Raw genomic sequence first — 16,656 nt, forward strand, 5'->3', positions numbered from 1 at the left:
AGCACAACAGAAATGTTAAACCAGTTGACACTGAAACAAGTTCAATTAAGTTTTTTCAATTAAAATCATACAAATAAAACAAGAAAATATCACTAGAGCGAATAGAATGACCACAGAACACGAAGGCTGACTGTTTGGGCCTCTTGAGCCACTGTTTGAAGTGATTTTCAACATTTCTTGTTGGAATCAATCAAATCTCTCCAAAGGAAAACAAAATGTCACAAAAGTACTGCAAAGAGATGTTAAAAAATCAAATCACAGAGAAAAGTAGTACATGAAGAAATAAACAACAGTGAAGAGACTCAAAGACAAGGTAAAAACCTTGTATATGGCTGGACCATGTATAGACATGCAAAATTATGAAGTCCTACCACCAAAGACAGCACTGTCACCTGGTACTAAGCTGGATTTATTGTTCTGCGTAGGACTGACTGGGAGCCTATGCCATAGCCTGCACAAGTGGCCTAGGGCCTAGTCCATTGAAACTTGTGCGCCAGTGTGTCTGTCTGCAGTTACACTGCTTTTGCAATTACAACACTAAGTGGTGGTGGGGGCTCTGTGGCACTGTGCGGAGTTTCTTCATGTGCTTAATGTTGGAGTTGAAGCTAATAATAATCTCTTTTAGATTGAGAGTAGATTGAGAGTCTGGTCCTATGAAGGACTGTGGGAACCATTTCCATGTCTGTGCCCATGGAGCCATTGCCCATTGCTGGACATTACAAAAAAACAGTAAGCTAAGCAAGTAAGATAAATTGTGATAAAGTGTCTCTTACAGCTATGTCTCCATTTCCATATAACACAGACAGCTGCAGTAATAACCACGGCAACAACAAGCAAGCCAATGGTGATGTGAAGAGCAGACGAAGAGCAGATGTTGAAGAAATCATCTGAAATCATAAAACACAGACCAACATTTCATGTATATGAAATTAGATCTCATCATTGTGAGCTAAAACAATCAATGTATACATTCATGAATCATACCTTCAACATGTATGTGCTTCTCTGGTCTGGTTGATGTTGTTCTGTTGGACTCTACAGGTGAAGCTGTTGCTGTGTCTCTTCTCCACAGTCACTCTGCTGCTGACAGTATAGAGGTCATCAGGACCTCTGACTGTCTCTGTAGGTCCAGCAGAGAGGAGGTTTCCCTCACCGTCCAGCCACAACACCTCAGGCTCTGGATACCATCCTTTAGACTCACACTCTAACACCACTGCTCCTGTGTCTCTGTCATTCCCAGCTAAATTAATGACAGGTGAGGACGCTAAACCTAGTGATGGAAAGAGGAGAAATTTCCAGTCATGTTTAAATGTAGAGTTTGCATGGGAGCCAAAATCAAAATAGTACCTCATTAGGCTTGACAACTTGACTGAGCTGTGGTATCCTCATTAAAACACACATTTAAATGCACAACAATATAGTCAAGTGTGAGTGTGGGCTAAGACAAACAGTGGTTGAGTGCTGGATGTTGAATGCTAACTTTACATCTGGGTCTAATGTTTGAAGGCTAATATCAATAGCAGGAGATGTGATTTTCATTTGCTTTTTTTGTCCTGTTTGTTTTTGCATGTGTTGTTTTAAGCAGCAGTGAGGTTTAGTATGTCTCTCTATAGAAGCCTTCCCTTGGTGAAGTAGGGTAAAAGAAAACTATGATTGTTCACTTACCAACAACGAGCTTAATAGTGGATTCTGTCCTCAACTCAGGAATGAAGCATTTGTATGTTCCGTTATCAGAGAGTTTCACTCCTGAGAGTTTCAGTGAAATGTCTCCGAGTTTCAGTTTGTTGGTGGACAGTGATGTTCTTCCTTTGTAGGATGGATGCTGGTTTATTACAAGTTCCTCACGCTCATGCCACACATGGACAAATCGTGGGTTCAGGTCAGATCTTGACCACTCACATGTCATGGCAACGGCATCCGTGGCAGGTTCCAGGTGACATGGTAAAATGATGTCATCACCAATTGTCACCACGATTGGTTGCATTGGGACAATCACCTGAGACAGACCTAAGATTAACAGAAATGTTGTTGTCAGAAATGACAAACTTTGTTCACATCTGAAAATCTATACAAGCTTCCACCACAGGAGCAGCAGTGTAATGTAAAGTCTTTGCACTTGCACTTGTCATAAAATGAGAATGAAAACTGCATGATTCCTCTTGATGTGCATAAACACAATCTTTTTTGGCCCACCCACTCCTTCAGTCCAAATGCACTGAAGTTGGTGGAGCCATCTGGGACAAAAACAGGGTCCTGTGTGTCTATTGGTAAGTGCTGATCAAAATTTAGTATTTGTGGACAGCTACTGAAGATTTGTTTCCAGTTTCTTTTTTGAAATAATATTCACACAAATAACCTGACTTGAATATAAGCTCAGTCAGTGCAGCCACAGACATGAGATGTTGTGGTTAAACAACATTTGACCAAAGCTTTGAGGGACTGTACATATATTCATCAGATTTCATGATAAAGATTAATGTTAAGTCATGGTTTCATAGAACACAAGCTGTAAATAACGCAAAAGAGTACAGGACATACAGTATCAAATACAACAATTAAATCACAATGGACACTGTGTACTGCATTCTCTAAAAACGAGGCAAAAATATTGTATGGTGGATTAAATGTGCAGTTACTGATGTGTTTGATAAGTGTATTACCTGCACAAGATCGTATCAGAAGAAGAAAAACTGCGTGATGGAAAACAAAAGCACTGAGGGAACGGAGTTGAGGTTTAAACCAAAACATCTTGAAGATCTGTACGTTAAAATAACAAAAAAAAAAAGCATGTTATCCCATGCAACAAAAGAACATGTGAACAACAAGAAAAAAAAAAGCACAACAACCAAATGTCATATACCATACTCATAAAGAGGTTGTACTTCCTCATTATTATACGTGCAGCGTTTTAAGGTCATACATATTAGGAGCCCAAATCACTTGTCAAAGTGGAATCACACCTAAAATGTGAAACTAACTAGTGGGTTGTAACACTATATATTTTCCTCAACATATGTCCTAAGTTGTGATAATAAAGGGCAAACTAAAGTGAAAACAGAATAAAACAACATCTGACCTACACAAGCTGTTACTTCTGTGTTTGTTAATATTAACAGACAATGACTCTGGCCATTTCAATACAAATTAATTGCTTGGGTGTCCAATTCAAACTTTAACAAACTTTGCATTAGAATTACATGCATAAGCAACTGAAGGGAAAGCAAACATTCCAAACTTCACATACCTGTTGTCTGCATCGAAGCCGCAGCTCACCCACTCACCTGAAAGTCAGATAAGCTGCAGGGTCAAAGTCCTGAAATAAAACTGTGCTTTACAACGGTTTTCTGTCAGAGGAGGAGGTGTGTATTAATTTCCAGATCCTCTGTTGTAACCTTAATGTATGCACAAAAATCATACAGTCCTGTTTTACTTTAGACCTTTGACCCTGGATTACAATGTTCTTAAAACTCTTGTTTTCTATAGTATCTGATCATGGCAAACTGGTTACATGGTTAACATGAGGGAAAGATTGTGTTTACACTAAAGAAAAACACACATCTGGTTGCAGACTACAGCCTCCTGGCATGAATGTCAGACTCTCTACAAGCGTATTCACCACTTTAACCTCTACACCCTCACTTTCCCCTGAAAAAAAATAATAAGTAAACAAACCTTTAAGACTGTGATGCAGACATTTATAAAATTGTGGTAAAAAGGGGGTGAAATGTTTCAAATGTTAGCCATAGATTTCTATGTAGGTTATAAACTAAATGTTAACTTTCGCATTTTTATGGGAGAAAATACAACTGTGGGCCAAAATACTTTTATTTATAAGCTCCAATTTTACAGGGAGAGGTTCAATGGCTTTTATTGCCTCAATCTATGAGCTTAATTTACCAGAAGTAATTGATTTTTTTAAAACTTATTTTAGCAATTTATTTAGCAAATAATACACTAAAATAACAATAAATGATGAATAAAGTGGCTCTATTATGAACAAAATGATGATGGTTGAACATTAATCAACTTCCCTAGACTAATGAAAAAAATTGAAAACACACACACACGCACGCATTAAATTACAGTTTACTTACAATGTTGCAGCACACATTACACAGCTGTAGGGTTAATCCAACATAAAGTCACTAACAACAACAATATCCACTCCAAACCAAAGCTGTGTGCTTTACAAGAGTAGTTTAATTTGTTTTTTCTAAAGTAAAATTGAAAAAAAAAAAAATCTAATACATAAAAATAAATGGCAAATAAAATAAGTATGGTAAAAAAAAAAAAAACACAAGATGGAATTATCACAACAAATAAGATATGCAGATATTACAAAATTACAATGATATGTATACTGTGATAAAGAACTATTATCCTGAGGTGGAAGGAATGATGGAACTGATCAGGCTTCACAGTGCAATACTGACACATTCCTCCAGCTCGCTTTTGCCTCTTGTCTTGAACCCACATTTTGAGGCATTCAAGTCTAAAGGTAAATTCTCTAATCACATATGTGGTCATTGTTAAGTACGTCTGTATTTTTTTAACTTCCTCAATTTTTTCCTGATAATTGTGCCCATGGTCTTTTTTTCCTGTACGTCCATTACCTGACTTTCAATATCCTTTATCTCGCTGTCTAACTCCTCCTGTATTTTTTCCATTTTAGAGGCTGCATGCTCTGCATTATGTGAACAGCGGTCAGTTTGATTAATATTTGTTTCATTTGCTTGCTTTATCTTCCTCAGTTTACAACAGATGTCAAATAGTTTAATTTTTTCCTCTCCCAATGACTCTATGACTTTCTCTACCTCCTCCAGTTGTTTTGTGAGTTGTATTTTCAGTTTGTCCATTTCTGTCTTCAGATCTGTCAGTTCAGTCACCATCTGTGCACAACTGTCCTTTACATGCTCTTTTTTCTTTAACTGTTGTTGGAGCTGTTGCATTTTTTTCTTCTTCTTCCCACTGAGTGTCTTGCCTTAGATGCAAAAAAACATTTGACATTCAACAAGACACAGAAACACAACAGACATGTGGCATTATTAGAAATGATAAAACTAGAAGTAGTTCCATGATGGATCAAAGTGCATTCACTCTTATTGGTAGTGAATAAAACAGACATTTAAATGGAAATCAATGGTGTTAATTAAGACTCCATTTCAACTCTATACAGATTGTATCCCCATCATGATTCATATTTTGAACAGTGAATAATGTGTTAGATATTCTATTGTTATCAAAACAACCAGAGGACCAACCTGTCTTAGACTTTTGTTGATGTCCTGGCACTTCACTCTCCACACCAGGTGTCTTGTCTTATGTAGAGAAAAAGGTTTGATATTCAAAAAGATGCAGAGACACAACAGACATGTGGCATGAACAGAAGAGATAAAAACTAGAAGAAGTAATTCCATGTCGAAAAATAATGCATTCGCTGCTCTTAATAAAATATGACATAGGGAACACTAACGTGTGTTAAATGTTTAATTGTTGTAGAAACAACCACAAAACCTACCTCCCTCAAATTCGTCCATTTCCACAAGGTTCTGTGTTGCCTCATTCTGGGCTGTCCCTTTTAGCCAAATGATAATACATATTATAGAACAGAGAACGACAAGACAAGTTAAAATTCTTAACACTAATAACGCAAAAATGTATTCCTGTAGATCAATGATCCACCTGTTTTGGACAAATTTGTGGCACTCATGAAACTGGATGCTCTAACGTCAAACTAAACACATATCTATATCAAATGTTGGCAGCCCAAAGTATAACAGTATTATTTTATTTATCTGCCTTTTAACAGTTACCTGTGGCTTAATGATCTATTTATTTCTATAATTACGTACTTAACCAAAAATTATATTCTTACCGTTAGAACTGTAAAGATTTCCCATGGTGATGCAGAAAGTAAAAGCCAAATCACCTGAAATTATAAAACACAGATCAATGGCAATAACATTAACAATAACAGTAAAATCAGTAATAAGAATGGTAACGATGCTCCCTGTTTTTACACAGCGTAACTTCAATAGCATGATCGAACAAGATCAAGAATGTGTCCTTACTGTGCTCGATCGAGAATTCACTGGATATTTAATCTCATCATCTGTCTGTAGAATCAATTGAAAGTTATTTAAATTAGTCAAGTCAAGTTTTATTTTTATAGCGCCAATTCACAACAGAAGTTATCTTGAGGCACTGAGATAGAAAATTTAAAATGTGCATATAAAGCTCACACAAAGCTCACCTACTGTTCTCGTCAAAATCTCGGTTCAGCCTAGAGGAAATGCAGCCACATGACCAAAGTCATGTCCTCAAAAAAGTTATACTTTAACCCATAATCAGATAAGATGTGTTCACCATTTTAACTGTTGCAGCCTACATTCATATTTATTAGAGTTTAGACCACATGAAGAAGACTGTGTGCATACTTGTATTTAACATATAGTCACATTATTCTACATACTGTAATATCACAGGCTGCAAAAAGTTTGTCGTTTCATCACTCACAGAAAACAGTAGCTGCGGTCATCTTTTTCAATTATCATTTCAACTACCAAAACATGCATAGATAGATAATGTTGTTTACTTTTTCCAAAATATAAGAGTTTTATCAGCTTGATATTTAATGACCAAATTTTCTGAAAATTTCTCACAGATATTATTTTGAACAGATGACATGTTTCAGATATCTGCTACAGAAATTGAAATATCACCTCTGTTTGGGGTCTCGGAGACCATAACTGTAGAATACAGTCACATACGATATGATTGTTGTTGACTGTAACTTTACTCAGCATTACTCTCTCAAATCCTGAACAGGTCTATTTGGATGTCTGTCATTGGAGTTATAACAAATAAATATAAAATATAAAGGGAATTCTGGAAATCTATCTGGATCTAATTTTGTACTTGTGATTACTTACATAATAGATGATTACCAGCCATGTATGACTGAGTCATACTGTGCCTCTATCACACCTGTGTTTTATGAGGAAGAAGTTCATTGTATTAAATAAAGGGTCATGTTAGCAACCTGGTACTAAAACCCCTTTATTAGATAGAATAAAGGTGACTGACTGACTGCAGGGGGCAGAGTTGGACGTTTTGCTTTCTCACCACAACCTTTGTTGTGAATATACAGTATATAGTCTATTAGTACCTGCTCCTCTGGAGAATGGGAGGTTTCTTGAAAAAAGACTGAAGTTGTGTGAAAACAGTAACAGGCTGCTTTTATTGTTTAATTTGAATCCAATGTTTCCTAGTGTGTACAATGTTAACAAGTACATTATGTACTCTCAACACACACAGTCATTCAGTTCCCTCTCAATTAACTTTTTCAGACCCAGCAAGCTTTTTGTGGTTTTACAGACTTCAGTGAGAGAGCTTTTCCAAATGATACTGTTTCAACTCTTTATAATTAGCTCAGTTGGTTCAAAACACATTTTATCTTATAAGAATTGTTTGGCCATAATACTTATCATTCAAGTTTACATTGGTCACTTCAACCAGGAAGATTTCATGCTGAAAAACTGCACTTCTCTTTGCTTGCACCCATCTGGCACAGACAAAACCAGCAACATTATTTCTTCAACCAGAGCAGCTCTGCTTCACATATTTTTAGAGCTAAAACTCAGACATGCTGTTGTCTCTATAAAGAACCAGGAAGCATTTCTCTGTTTCAGTCTGACAGTCACAGTCAGCAGCAAGACAGCATGGATGTCTCAGCTCTCTGCATTCCACTATGTGAGTAGACATTTTGTGCTTCATGTGTTTTTGAAACCTTTTTTTTTTTTTTTTTTTGCAGAAAATCAGCTTTTGTACTAAGGCGTCCCAACACCTTGTTAAGTGATGGGAGATGTAATCACTACAATGAGACACCATTATAGCCAGAGGGCATCTACAAATTACAGCAACTATAATTTTCTGAAAAAGAATTTAATATCTTTTTTCTGTCTCTTTAGTGATTAATGTGATGCTTGTTGCAAATGTTGACATTGGTAAAGATCAGAAAGACGGTGAGTTGCAGTTACTGTTTTTATCAATGGCTTTGATATTAGAGTTGAATGCATGAAAGAGGGTGGTCAGTTTGCTCAAATATCCCACTGATGTTCAGTCATGTTTTTGGTGCACATTAGCCATTTTGCATCTCACTATGTGTGCAAGCACACAGGAAGTAGCACACCATTTATGTTGCAATGTGGATTGCAGGGTGATGAATGGTCACGTATAATGTCCAACTTACATGCAGGAAACCAGAGTTCATGAGATGTGCCTTTCACAGACGTGCTTTCTACTTAATATAAACACATCTTTTCTTAAGCCTAAATAAGTATTCTAGATACACAACTCTGCATCATGCCTCAACTATATGACTTATGTACATGACAATGGTTTTTTTTTTTAGTAATTGAAAGGTAATTCAATCACCTTGCGTCTCTGTCTCATGTACAGCTTTTCCTCACATCAATCCAAACAGACTGCAATTCTTTCAATATGAGTCAGTCACTGTAAACTGTATGACGTTTGATGGGCCAACCGAATGGAGAGTGATGAGGAAGCTGAAGGAATTAACTCCAACAAATGCCTCCTCCTGGGAGTCATCTACAAGATCCCGCACGATTAAAACTGCCTATCCATCAGACAGTGGAGAGTACTGGTGTGAGGATGGAAAGGGGGACAGAAGTAATGCAGTTAACATTATAGTCACTGGTATGTTGAGCAAATACTTTCCATCCCATCATTTTGAACTGCAAGTAATCATTAAGGTGTTTTAGTGAAAGTCAAGTAACTACAGGAGAAAAACGTTTGCATGGCTTTTTTTGATGTGTGTTGGGTGCATCTCCAATTCTCCACAGCACTAAAAGTACTGGAAGAAACTGTGTAGCAGTCAACCAGTGTGCAGAGAGTAGTGTATCTCCACACTTGCTTGGTGTCTCACCCTGGACAACATCTGCACAGGGGCAAGACTAGTCATGACAACACTTTGCTCACAGAGCCAATTTTGTGCAAGTTAGTTTAACTAATATTTGGTTAATTGAAACCCTTAAACCTCATTGTCCAGCTAAAGTGACCAGAAGTTTTCCTTTTAACTACCAGGGTGTAAAGTGCAGAAACACTTACATTTAGAGTCACCAATTAACCTGCATGTGTTTGGACTGTGGGAGGAAGCCGTAACCGGAGAGAACCCACAGAGGCACAGGGAGAACATGCAAACTCCACACAGAGAAGCTCCAGGCAAACTGGGGTTTGAGCCCCAACAAATGAACCACTGTGCAAACCATAATATATTATATATAATATGTACATGTTTTGGCACAATAGGAAAATTATATTATCGCATGGCATTTGTTTTATACACATTGTTTAGCTGGAGCAGTGATCCTGGATACTCCTGCTCTCCCTGTGATGGAGGGAGATAATGTGAATCTACACTGTAAAACTGAGAAAACTTCAAACCTCATTGCTGAGTTCTACAAGAACAGCGTCCACATCATGGTTGGCTACAAAGGAAACATGACCATCCACAGTGTCTCCAGGTCTGATGAAGGACTGTACAGGTGCAGCATCTCTGGATCTGGAGAGTCAGCAGAGAGCAGACTGACTGTCAGAGGTGAGACTGAATAAATGTTTTACATACTGTGATGCTCCTTTCTTATTGTATGTTCCAGTTCATCATCATTTACATCACTTTTCATTTTTCTTAATCACATGCTGATCAGCTGTTCCTGTGATCCTGGAGAGTCCTGGTCTTCCTGTGATGGAGGGAGATGATGTGACTCTGAGCTGTGTAAACAAAAAAACCACTGATGTCACAGCTGATTTCTATAAAAACAGCCTCTTGTTGGGGAGAAGCTCTACTGGGAATATAACTATCTGCAGTGTCTCCAGGTCTGATGAAGGACTGTACAGGTGCAGCATCTCTGGAGCTGGAGAATCAGCAGAGAGCTGGCTGACTGTCAGAGGTGAGAACTAACAGGATGTTTTTGGTTGTTGTTGTTTTTCTACAACAGACAGATCAAACAACAATAACTTGTATTGAAATTATGTTAATGCCAAGAGACTTGCACATTGTGTTGGGATCAGAATTTAATCATAATGTTACCTTCTTTGGTCTTTTCTGCCCCTCATGAAGAAACTTCCCACAGTCACTGCCCCGCTCTCACCACTCTGCCATGGATTCCTCTCAGTGTTTTTTTGATGGCTCAGCTGCTGTTGGTGGTGGGACTTCTCTGCTGTGACAAACTCAAAGGTACAGAGAACTAAACTGGCAGGGGCATCCAATAGTTTTTGACATATTTCAGTTTGGACAACATGGCTAAAAATAAACCTATCATATCTGCTACAAGGTCTAAGACTATTTTTTCTGTTTGAATAAGACTGGAATATAAATGTCTGTTTCCCTTTTTTGAAATACATATTTCAGTCTCAGGGGAGAACAGCAAGGCAACATACACAGTCATCAAAAACCAAAGGAATGAGAAAGGTAGGTTATTTAAACATTGCTATGTTTTTGTTGTTGTTGTTGTTTGGTGTGTTTTTATTTCACTGTGAGCTAATTTGGATTTACAGTAAATCCTAGGGTCCACTGAGGACCACTAGGGTCTATGGGATATAACTTTGTACACAAGGGTCTGTAAGAACTGGCCCGTGGTGTCTGCAGTGGTCTGTTCTGTCCTGACTATGTAATGCTTTAGACTGCTTATAACTGCTGGTAAAATTAAAAGATAAAACAACAGAAAAACCTGACCGGACTGTGTCTCCTTTTAAGTGTATTGGTGTTGGTGATAATTTGATCCTCTCTCTGAGATAAGTTCATTTGTTTCCAAAAACAGAGACAGACGTATCCACAACAGGTACAAATCCAAATTTACCAGAGGAGAGTGTTGTCTATTCTTCAGTCTACTACAGGTAAGACTGAGGTTGATAAAACACTACCTTCTTTTCATTTCAGCTCATAAATGTATGTTCTGTTGTAAACATACCTGTTACATGTTATATTAGTATCTGAATTTGCTCATATACTGTGTTTCACAGGTCAGTGAGAGCAGAGACGTCTGACTAAAAGAGGAGTGAGATGATCTGTTTAAAGCTCTGACGCTGCCTTGAGCATGAAAGTTGACTCTTGACTTGGAAAATAAAAAAAATGTTGACATTTTCACCGAGGTCACCTTCAGTTATTATCAGAACAGTAAACGTGATGAGCAACAGAGCAGCAGCGGTGCAGCAAACACTGTCCAGACTTTTTTTTGCCTCCCAGACACATACATACATACAGGCAGCCCTGACTTGTTGGTGGCATACTGTGGTTGGAGTATTTTGTTGGACCTGTTTGTAGTTTACAAGAAATACCTGCAGACGCTAGAGAGCTACTTTCAGAGCTGCATGTTTTTCACTTTAAAAAATAAAGTAATATACTTTTTTATTTTTATTGACAGCTAATATTCTTCTAAAAAGACTGTAAAGACAGAATAACACATAGATCTGAGATATGGCAGTAAAGGGCAGTTCATTGTTGCAAAGACACAAAGTTGACATTATTTACAGTTAATTTTTCTTCGTGTCATTGTCTCCCCTCACTTCTGAAACCATACTTGCACCACAGAGTAAGGTCAGAGTAAAGCATCTTCTGAGGACTTCAGCTCAGTTTCACCATCAGTGTCTATTTTTAAGAGTGAGCAGTTCACCACAGTGAAGCAGTTAAAACACCACATACTCTCTACATTGTCTGTTCACACGTCTGAAGAACAGAGCTGCTGCAGCCTTTAAATACTCATGCTGCAGTCAGCTACCACCATGATGCTGTTAAATTTAGAGTGACCTGAACTTCAGCTCGCAGTGAACGATAGATGTCATGACCTGGTAAACAATTATAGAATGTTGCCATAGAAAGAGTTTAATGAGTTTACCTCTTGTGCATTTCAGCTGGCTCAACAGCAAACACAGGGTCTTACTGCAGATCTCTATGCTACAGTATGGCCACTGCATGATCGAGTGACAAGGACATTGGACTGTTTATTAAAGAGTTTTAACTTCTGGAATAAAATATTAAGATTTGCAACATAATTACAGCGGCAGTTAGTACTGATGCATGTTTGCAAGATAAATAATATCATGTTTTCTGTCTGCCAGAATGGTAGACACTGCAGGACCTGAATAAAGGCTCCTGGGACCTCTGACTGTCCCTGTAGGTGCAGATCACTTTGCTGTGGTTTTCTTGTGAGATGCTATTTAAAAAAAATATTCTGCAGCTAGATTTAAAAAAGTCAGCAATATTTTTGGGAATGAGCTCAAAATAAACTGTTACTGTTACTGAACTTTAATCAAAAAGGCAACATCAGGTTTTCTTCGGCTCACATAAAAATAATGTTTACGATAAAGATATTTTCTTTTTACATTGTATAACATGCTGCTCCCCAACAGATTTTTATATAGGACAAAATAATGATTATGGTTTATTCATGTATTTAAAGTCCATACATATATATCCTTAAAAAGTAACAGTACAAACTGAAAACATGAGACAAATGCAGTCATATTTTCAAAAACACAATCAGCTGTTAAAATGATAATTTTAAAAATCAATTTATTACAGAATATAGTTCTATAAATTTTGTACATTTAGCAGAAAACAAAACAAAATGTAAAAAAAAAAAGAAATCAGTAAATCTTATTGGATATGATAAATCTCTACAAACTACTGATAATAGGACTGATTCAGTGAATGGGAGCCTTATACAAAAATTAAAGAAGTGAAAGAAAAATACAAAAATGTAGAACTTACACACTTAATATGAAAATAACTCGAGTTTTTCATTGAACTGTTTCTGTAAATGTTCTTGGCTACACTTTAACATTATTTGTGTATCTACTGCCTTACATTTCACCATTCAGTCTGTATGTTTTGCAATGTGAGCAGAGTATGTCACCTGCTGGACTGTTTGGGAACTGAAATGATTCTGAATCTGAAATCAGATTGTGTTTAATTTTTTCTTTTTTAAAATGTTTGTTTGCAGTTGCAATGCAAACACTGACAATGCTGAGCTAAAATTCACTCATCGTGCTTTAAATATTTGCTCATGCTACTTTAGTCACATGACATGCAACTAACAATGACAACGATCTAAACTGAGATGATGAAGTGAAGACATTATAATTAAGTAAACTGGCTACAAAATTCTGTTCTTGGTCCACCAGTCTGTTCTCCATCAGCAGCAGATAACATACCTGCACTGATGGAGAATTCAACTGTCAAATCTTTTTTTTTTTTGCAACAATCTGCCTTATTTATACATTTTTGTTGTATCTCAGTTTAAGTGTTAAAGAAAGAGGTCTGATACAGAAACACTGATGGCCTGAAATGTTCCTCTGCTCCTCTTTAAATGCTGCTTCACACACATGAGCTGGAAGATGTGAACAGAATAAAAACTGACAAATGTTCACAAGTCAAGTCTTACAAGACTTTATGTTGACAAATTCTTTAATTATGAAGTGCACCCTGAGATAGAGTTTTGTTTTGTTGTTGTATTTATTCTCTCTGTGTCTGTTTCTGCTGTTCTTCTGTCCTGTAGCCGCTGTTTAATTTCATTCAGTTGGTCCCCTAGTTTGTTCAATTTTGCTATTATATCAGCTTCATCATATGTCCTCTTAATTAGTTTTTCTGTGTTCATTTGTAGTTTTTGAAGTTCTTCATTTCTCTCCCTCAGGTTCCAAATGGTCCCTTTTGCGATTTCTATTACTTTTAAGTATCCTTGTGCTTTGTTTTCTGTCTTATCTCCTTTCTTTTCTGTTACTTCTTTCTCCACTGAATTAACCTTGTGTTCACTCTCCTCTGCTGCTGTCTGTGCCCTCTGCATTTGGAAAGTGAGTTGATCTTTCTGATGGCCCAGTTCCTTACTCAGTTCCATCAGAGTATAAATGACCTGAACCACATCTTTCTTTTCTCCCTCTCTCTTCTGTAACTCTTCAGATTTTACCTTTATGTTGTCCAAATCCTCAGTTTTCTTGATTTCTTTGCTTTCCATCAAATGCTGCTGTTCTGTTGTGTTTTTCTTCTTCTTCTCTCTCTCTGTGGAAACAAGCAGTAGACTAAGTTTGATGGTGCTTATGCAGTGCTGTTAATCTTTAACAAGAAAAAAGTAAAGTAAGCAGATTAAGTAGCAGTTAAGTATATTTCTGACTCACCCGTTTTGTTTTGTCTCCATTTCCAGACAAAAATGGAAACTGCAAGAATCAACATTAAGCAAAGTAACACACTGAAGGTGATGGAAGCAGCACAGTTAGATGGAGCCATGAAGAATTCATCTGAAACAATAAAACCAAAACAACACTGTGTTTATATCAAACCAGACCCAACTGTAGAACAGTCATTTTATTATTTTAGAAACCATGTTTACCTGGAATACCTATCTCTGCCTCTCTGGTCTGGTTGGTTTTGTCCTGTTGGACTCTACAGGTGAAGCTGTTGCTGTGTCTCTTCTCCACAGTCACTCTGCTGCTGACAGTATAGAGGTCATCAGGACCTCTGACTGTCTCTGTAGGTCCAGCAGAGAGGAGGTTTCCCTCACCGTCCAGCCACAGCACCTCAGGCTCTGGATACCAGCCTTTAGACTCACACTCTAACACCACTGCACTGATGGATTTATCAAGTCCTGCTAAACTGATAGTAGGTGAGGAGACTGCACCTGATGAGGAGAAATGGAACAACATCCTTTGAATCTCATATTCCAATAAAACAATCACAAGTCTTTAGAAAACAACAAACTTTTGTGGAAGAAACTGTAATCCATTTACTCACCAACAACAAGGTCAATGAAATATTCTTGACTCTGTTTTGGAAGATAACATCTGTACGTTCCATTATCAGAGACTTTCACTGTGGAGAGTCTCAGTGAGATGTCTCCTTGCTTCAGTTTGTTGATGTCCAGTGAAGCTCTTCCAGTGTACGCTTCGTTTTGGTCGGTCAGAAGCTCGCGACCGTCGTGCCACACATAGACAAATCTGGGGTTCAGATCATTCCTCCCCCACTCTATTGTCATCTGAACAGCATTCGTGGGAGGTTCAAGCTGACAAGGTAAGACAGTGTCATCACCAAGCATCACCACCACCTTCGGAGGAGTCCTCTGCAACTGACCTGGACAGAAGCAGACCTGTTTTAAATTCTGTTCTCAGAACAAACACATTGGATAAACACAAACTGTAGCATTTAATATACAAGACCTATTATACAATTCTCAAGGGGCGCCCTGCTGGCCTTGGATTTAAGGTTTTCTTTTCTGCCTCATGAGGTCTGTGGGGGACTGGTTTGATCAGCTCTGACCGACAGTGGCCGAATAAACAACCCACCAACCGTCACCAGACTCTGATTTAAATGTTGCTGAATCCTGATTGGTTATCAGAGGTATGTGACATCACATTTGTTCAGCTGAGTCCCGCCTTCTTCAAACCAGTCAGACTAACACAGGGAAAAAAAATACTAAATAACAAAAATGCAGATTTATGTGAAGTAAACTGTGTTGTGTTCTCCTGTAGGACTCAATCACTCACAGCCTCATTTAAATTAGCTCTGTCTGCATGACAGGAATTAACGAGTCGGCATTTGGTGCCTTACATTACATCGATGTGTTAGAGCTCTTAAACACAAAGCCAAACACAGTTTTACTGATGTGTTTGTGTGTAATTTACCTCCACAAACATGTGTTAGGAGTAAGACCAAAACCACAGCACCGGTGGTTCTGAGCAGAGATTTAGAGGACAGTCCATCCTTTAGGTCAGTCATCCTGGAGAACTGACATTCAAACACACAAGTACAAACTATTAAGAGATACAGACACGTAAAACAATATCAGTCCAAAAAACATCATAACATTAGCTGTTAAATCTGTGTATGAATCAGTAACTGCAGAGCATGTGATTCCAGTGTTCACCTCCACATTTGCTCGACAACTTTACGTTCTAACATTGGCAGGAGTCTCACATTCATTCTGCTGAAGGAATACCTGCTTTTCCTTTCTTTCTTTGTAAAATCAATGAAATGATTGTAATGCATAAAAATAAACTTTACTGAATTAAAGTTTGAAAATCCAGCGTACCTGTTTGCACAGTAAACCGTCGCCTCGTCTCTCACTGTGACGCAGTCAAAGTCCTCAGATAAAATGATTTACACTTTGAGCACGGTGATAAAAAAAGAGGTGTGTTCACTTAAATAAATATAATACAGTGCAATGAAGATTATATTCCATTTCACTGCAGGCTTATAAACGAGGAAACAGTGACTGGTTAATGTTTAATCATAGGCCAGTGTCTGCAGAGGCTGCACATTATAAATGTTCACTACCCAGTCAAACGTTCAAACTCCCCGTCTCGAACTCGTTTCAGTTCTTAGGAGGAAAAGTAAAGAGCAACATGAACACACTGAGAAGACTGAACACAGATCAGACGGTACAGAAACAGAAGCAGCAGACATCCACTGCAAACAGCATTTTAATGTACAAAAAAAAGTCATTCAGCACCTTACACTTTGACAAGAATATAAAAAACAAATATTTTCTATCACAGCTAATGTCAGTAAAGTAACAAGTTCACTCTAACATACTAAAACTTTAAGCTGCACCCAGTTATAATGAGTTTCTCTTACTGAGATGATGTGGT

General features: G+C 37.7%; 2 protein-coding genes across 3 annotated transcripts; both read right to left on the reverse strand.

Annotated features, from left to right (window-relative positions):
- Window positions 1–1,020: 1,020 nt before the first annotated feature.
- Window positions 1,021–16,235, reverse strand: LOC108885824 (butyrophilin subfamily 2 member A2; the record flags this gene model as incomplete). The annotated part of the gene is given in 5 exon segments (XM_051067029.1): window positions 1,021–1,169; window positions 14,590–14,690; window positions 14,804–15,139; window positions 15,691–15,793; window positions 16,098–16,235. Coding segments are annotated over 4 exon segments (680 nt in total), but the record flags the coding sequence as incomplete, so codon positions are not given.
- LOC108885830 (myosin-9) lies at window positions 4,335–6,288 on the reverse strand. Of its 2 annotated transcripts, none has more exons than XM_018680314.2 (6): window positions 6,254–6,288; window positions 6,072–6,116; window positions 5,876–5,929; window positions 5,519–5,575; window positions 5,262–5,318; window positions 4,335–4,981 (listed from the first exon to the last, which is right to left on the reverse strand). In XM_018680314.2, exons 3-6 carry the CDS (start codon window positions 5,898–5,900, stop codon window positions 4,530–4,532), a joined length of 591 nt encoding a protein of 196 aa, XP_018535830.1. In that variant the 5' UTR covers window positions 5,901–5,929; window positions 6,072–6,116; window positions 6,254–6,288; the 3' UTR covers window positions 4,335–4,529. The 2 variants fall into 2 exon arrangements, with proteins under 2 accessions (XP_018535830.1, XP_018535831.1); XM_018680315.2 differs by having other exon boundaries at window positions 6,258–6,283.
- Window positions 16,236–16,656: the final 421 nt, after the last annotated feature.

This window comes from Lates calcarifer, unplaced genomic scaffold (genome assembly GCF_001640805.2).
Source record: "Lates calcarifer isolate ASB-BC8 unplaced genomic scaffold, TLL_Latcal_v3 _unitig_1036_quiver_1214, whole genome shotgun sequence".
Classification (NCBI taxonomy): Eukaryota; Metazoa; Chordata; class Actinopteri; family Centropomidae; genus Lates; species Lates calcarifer.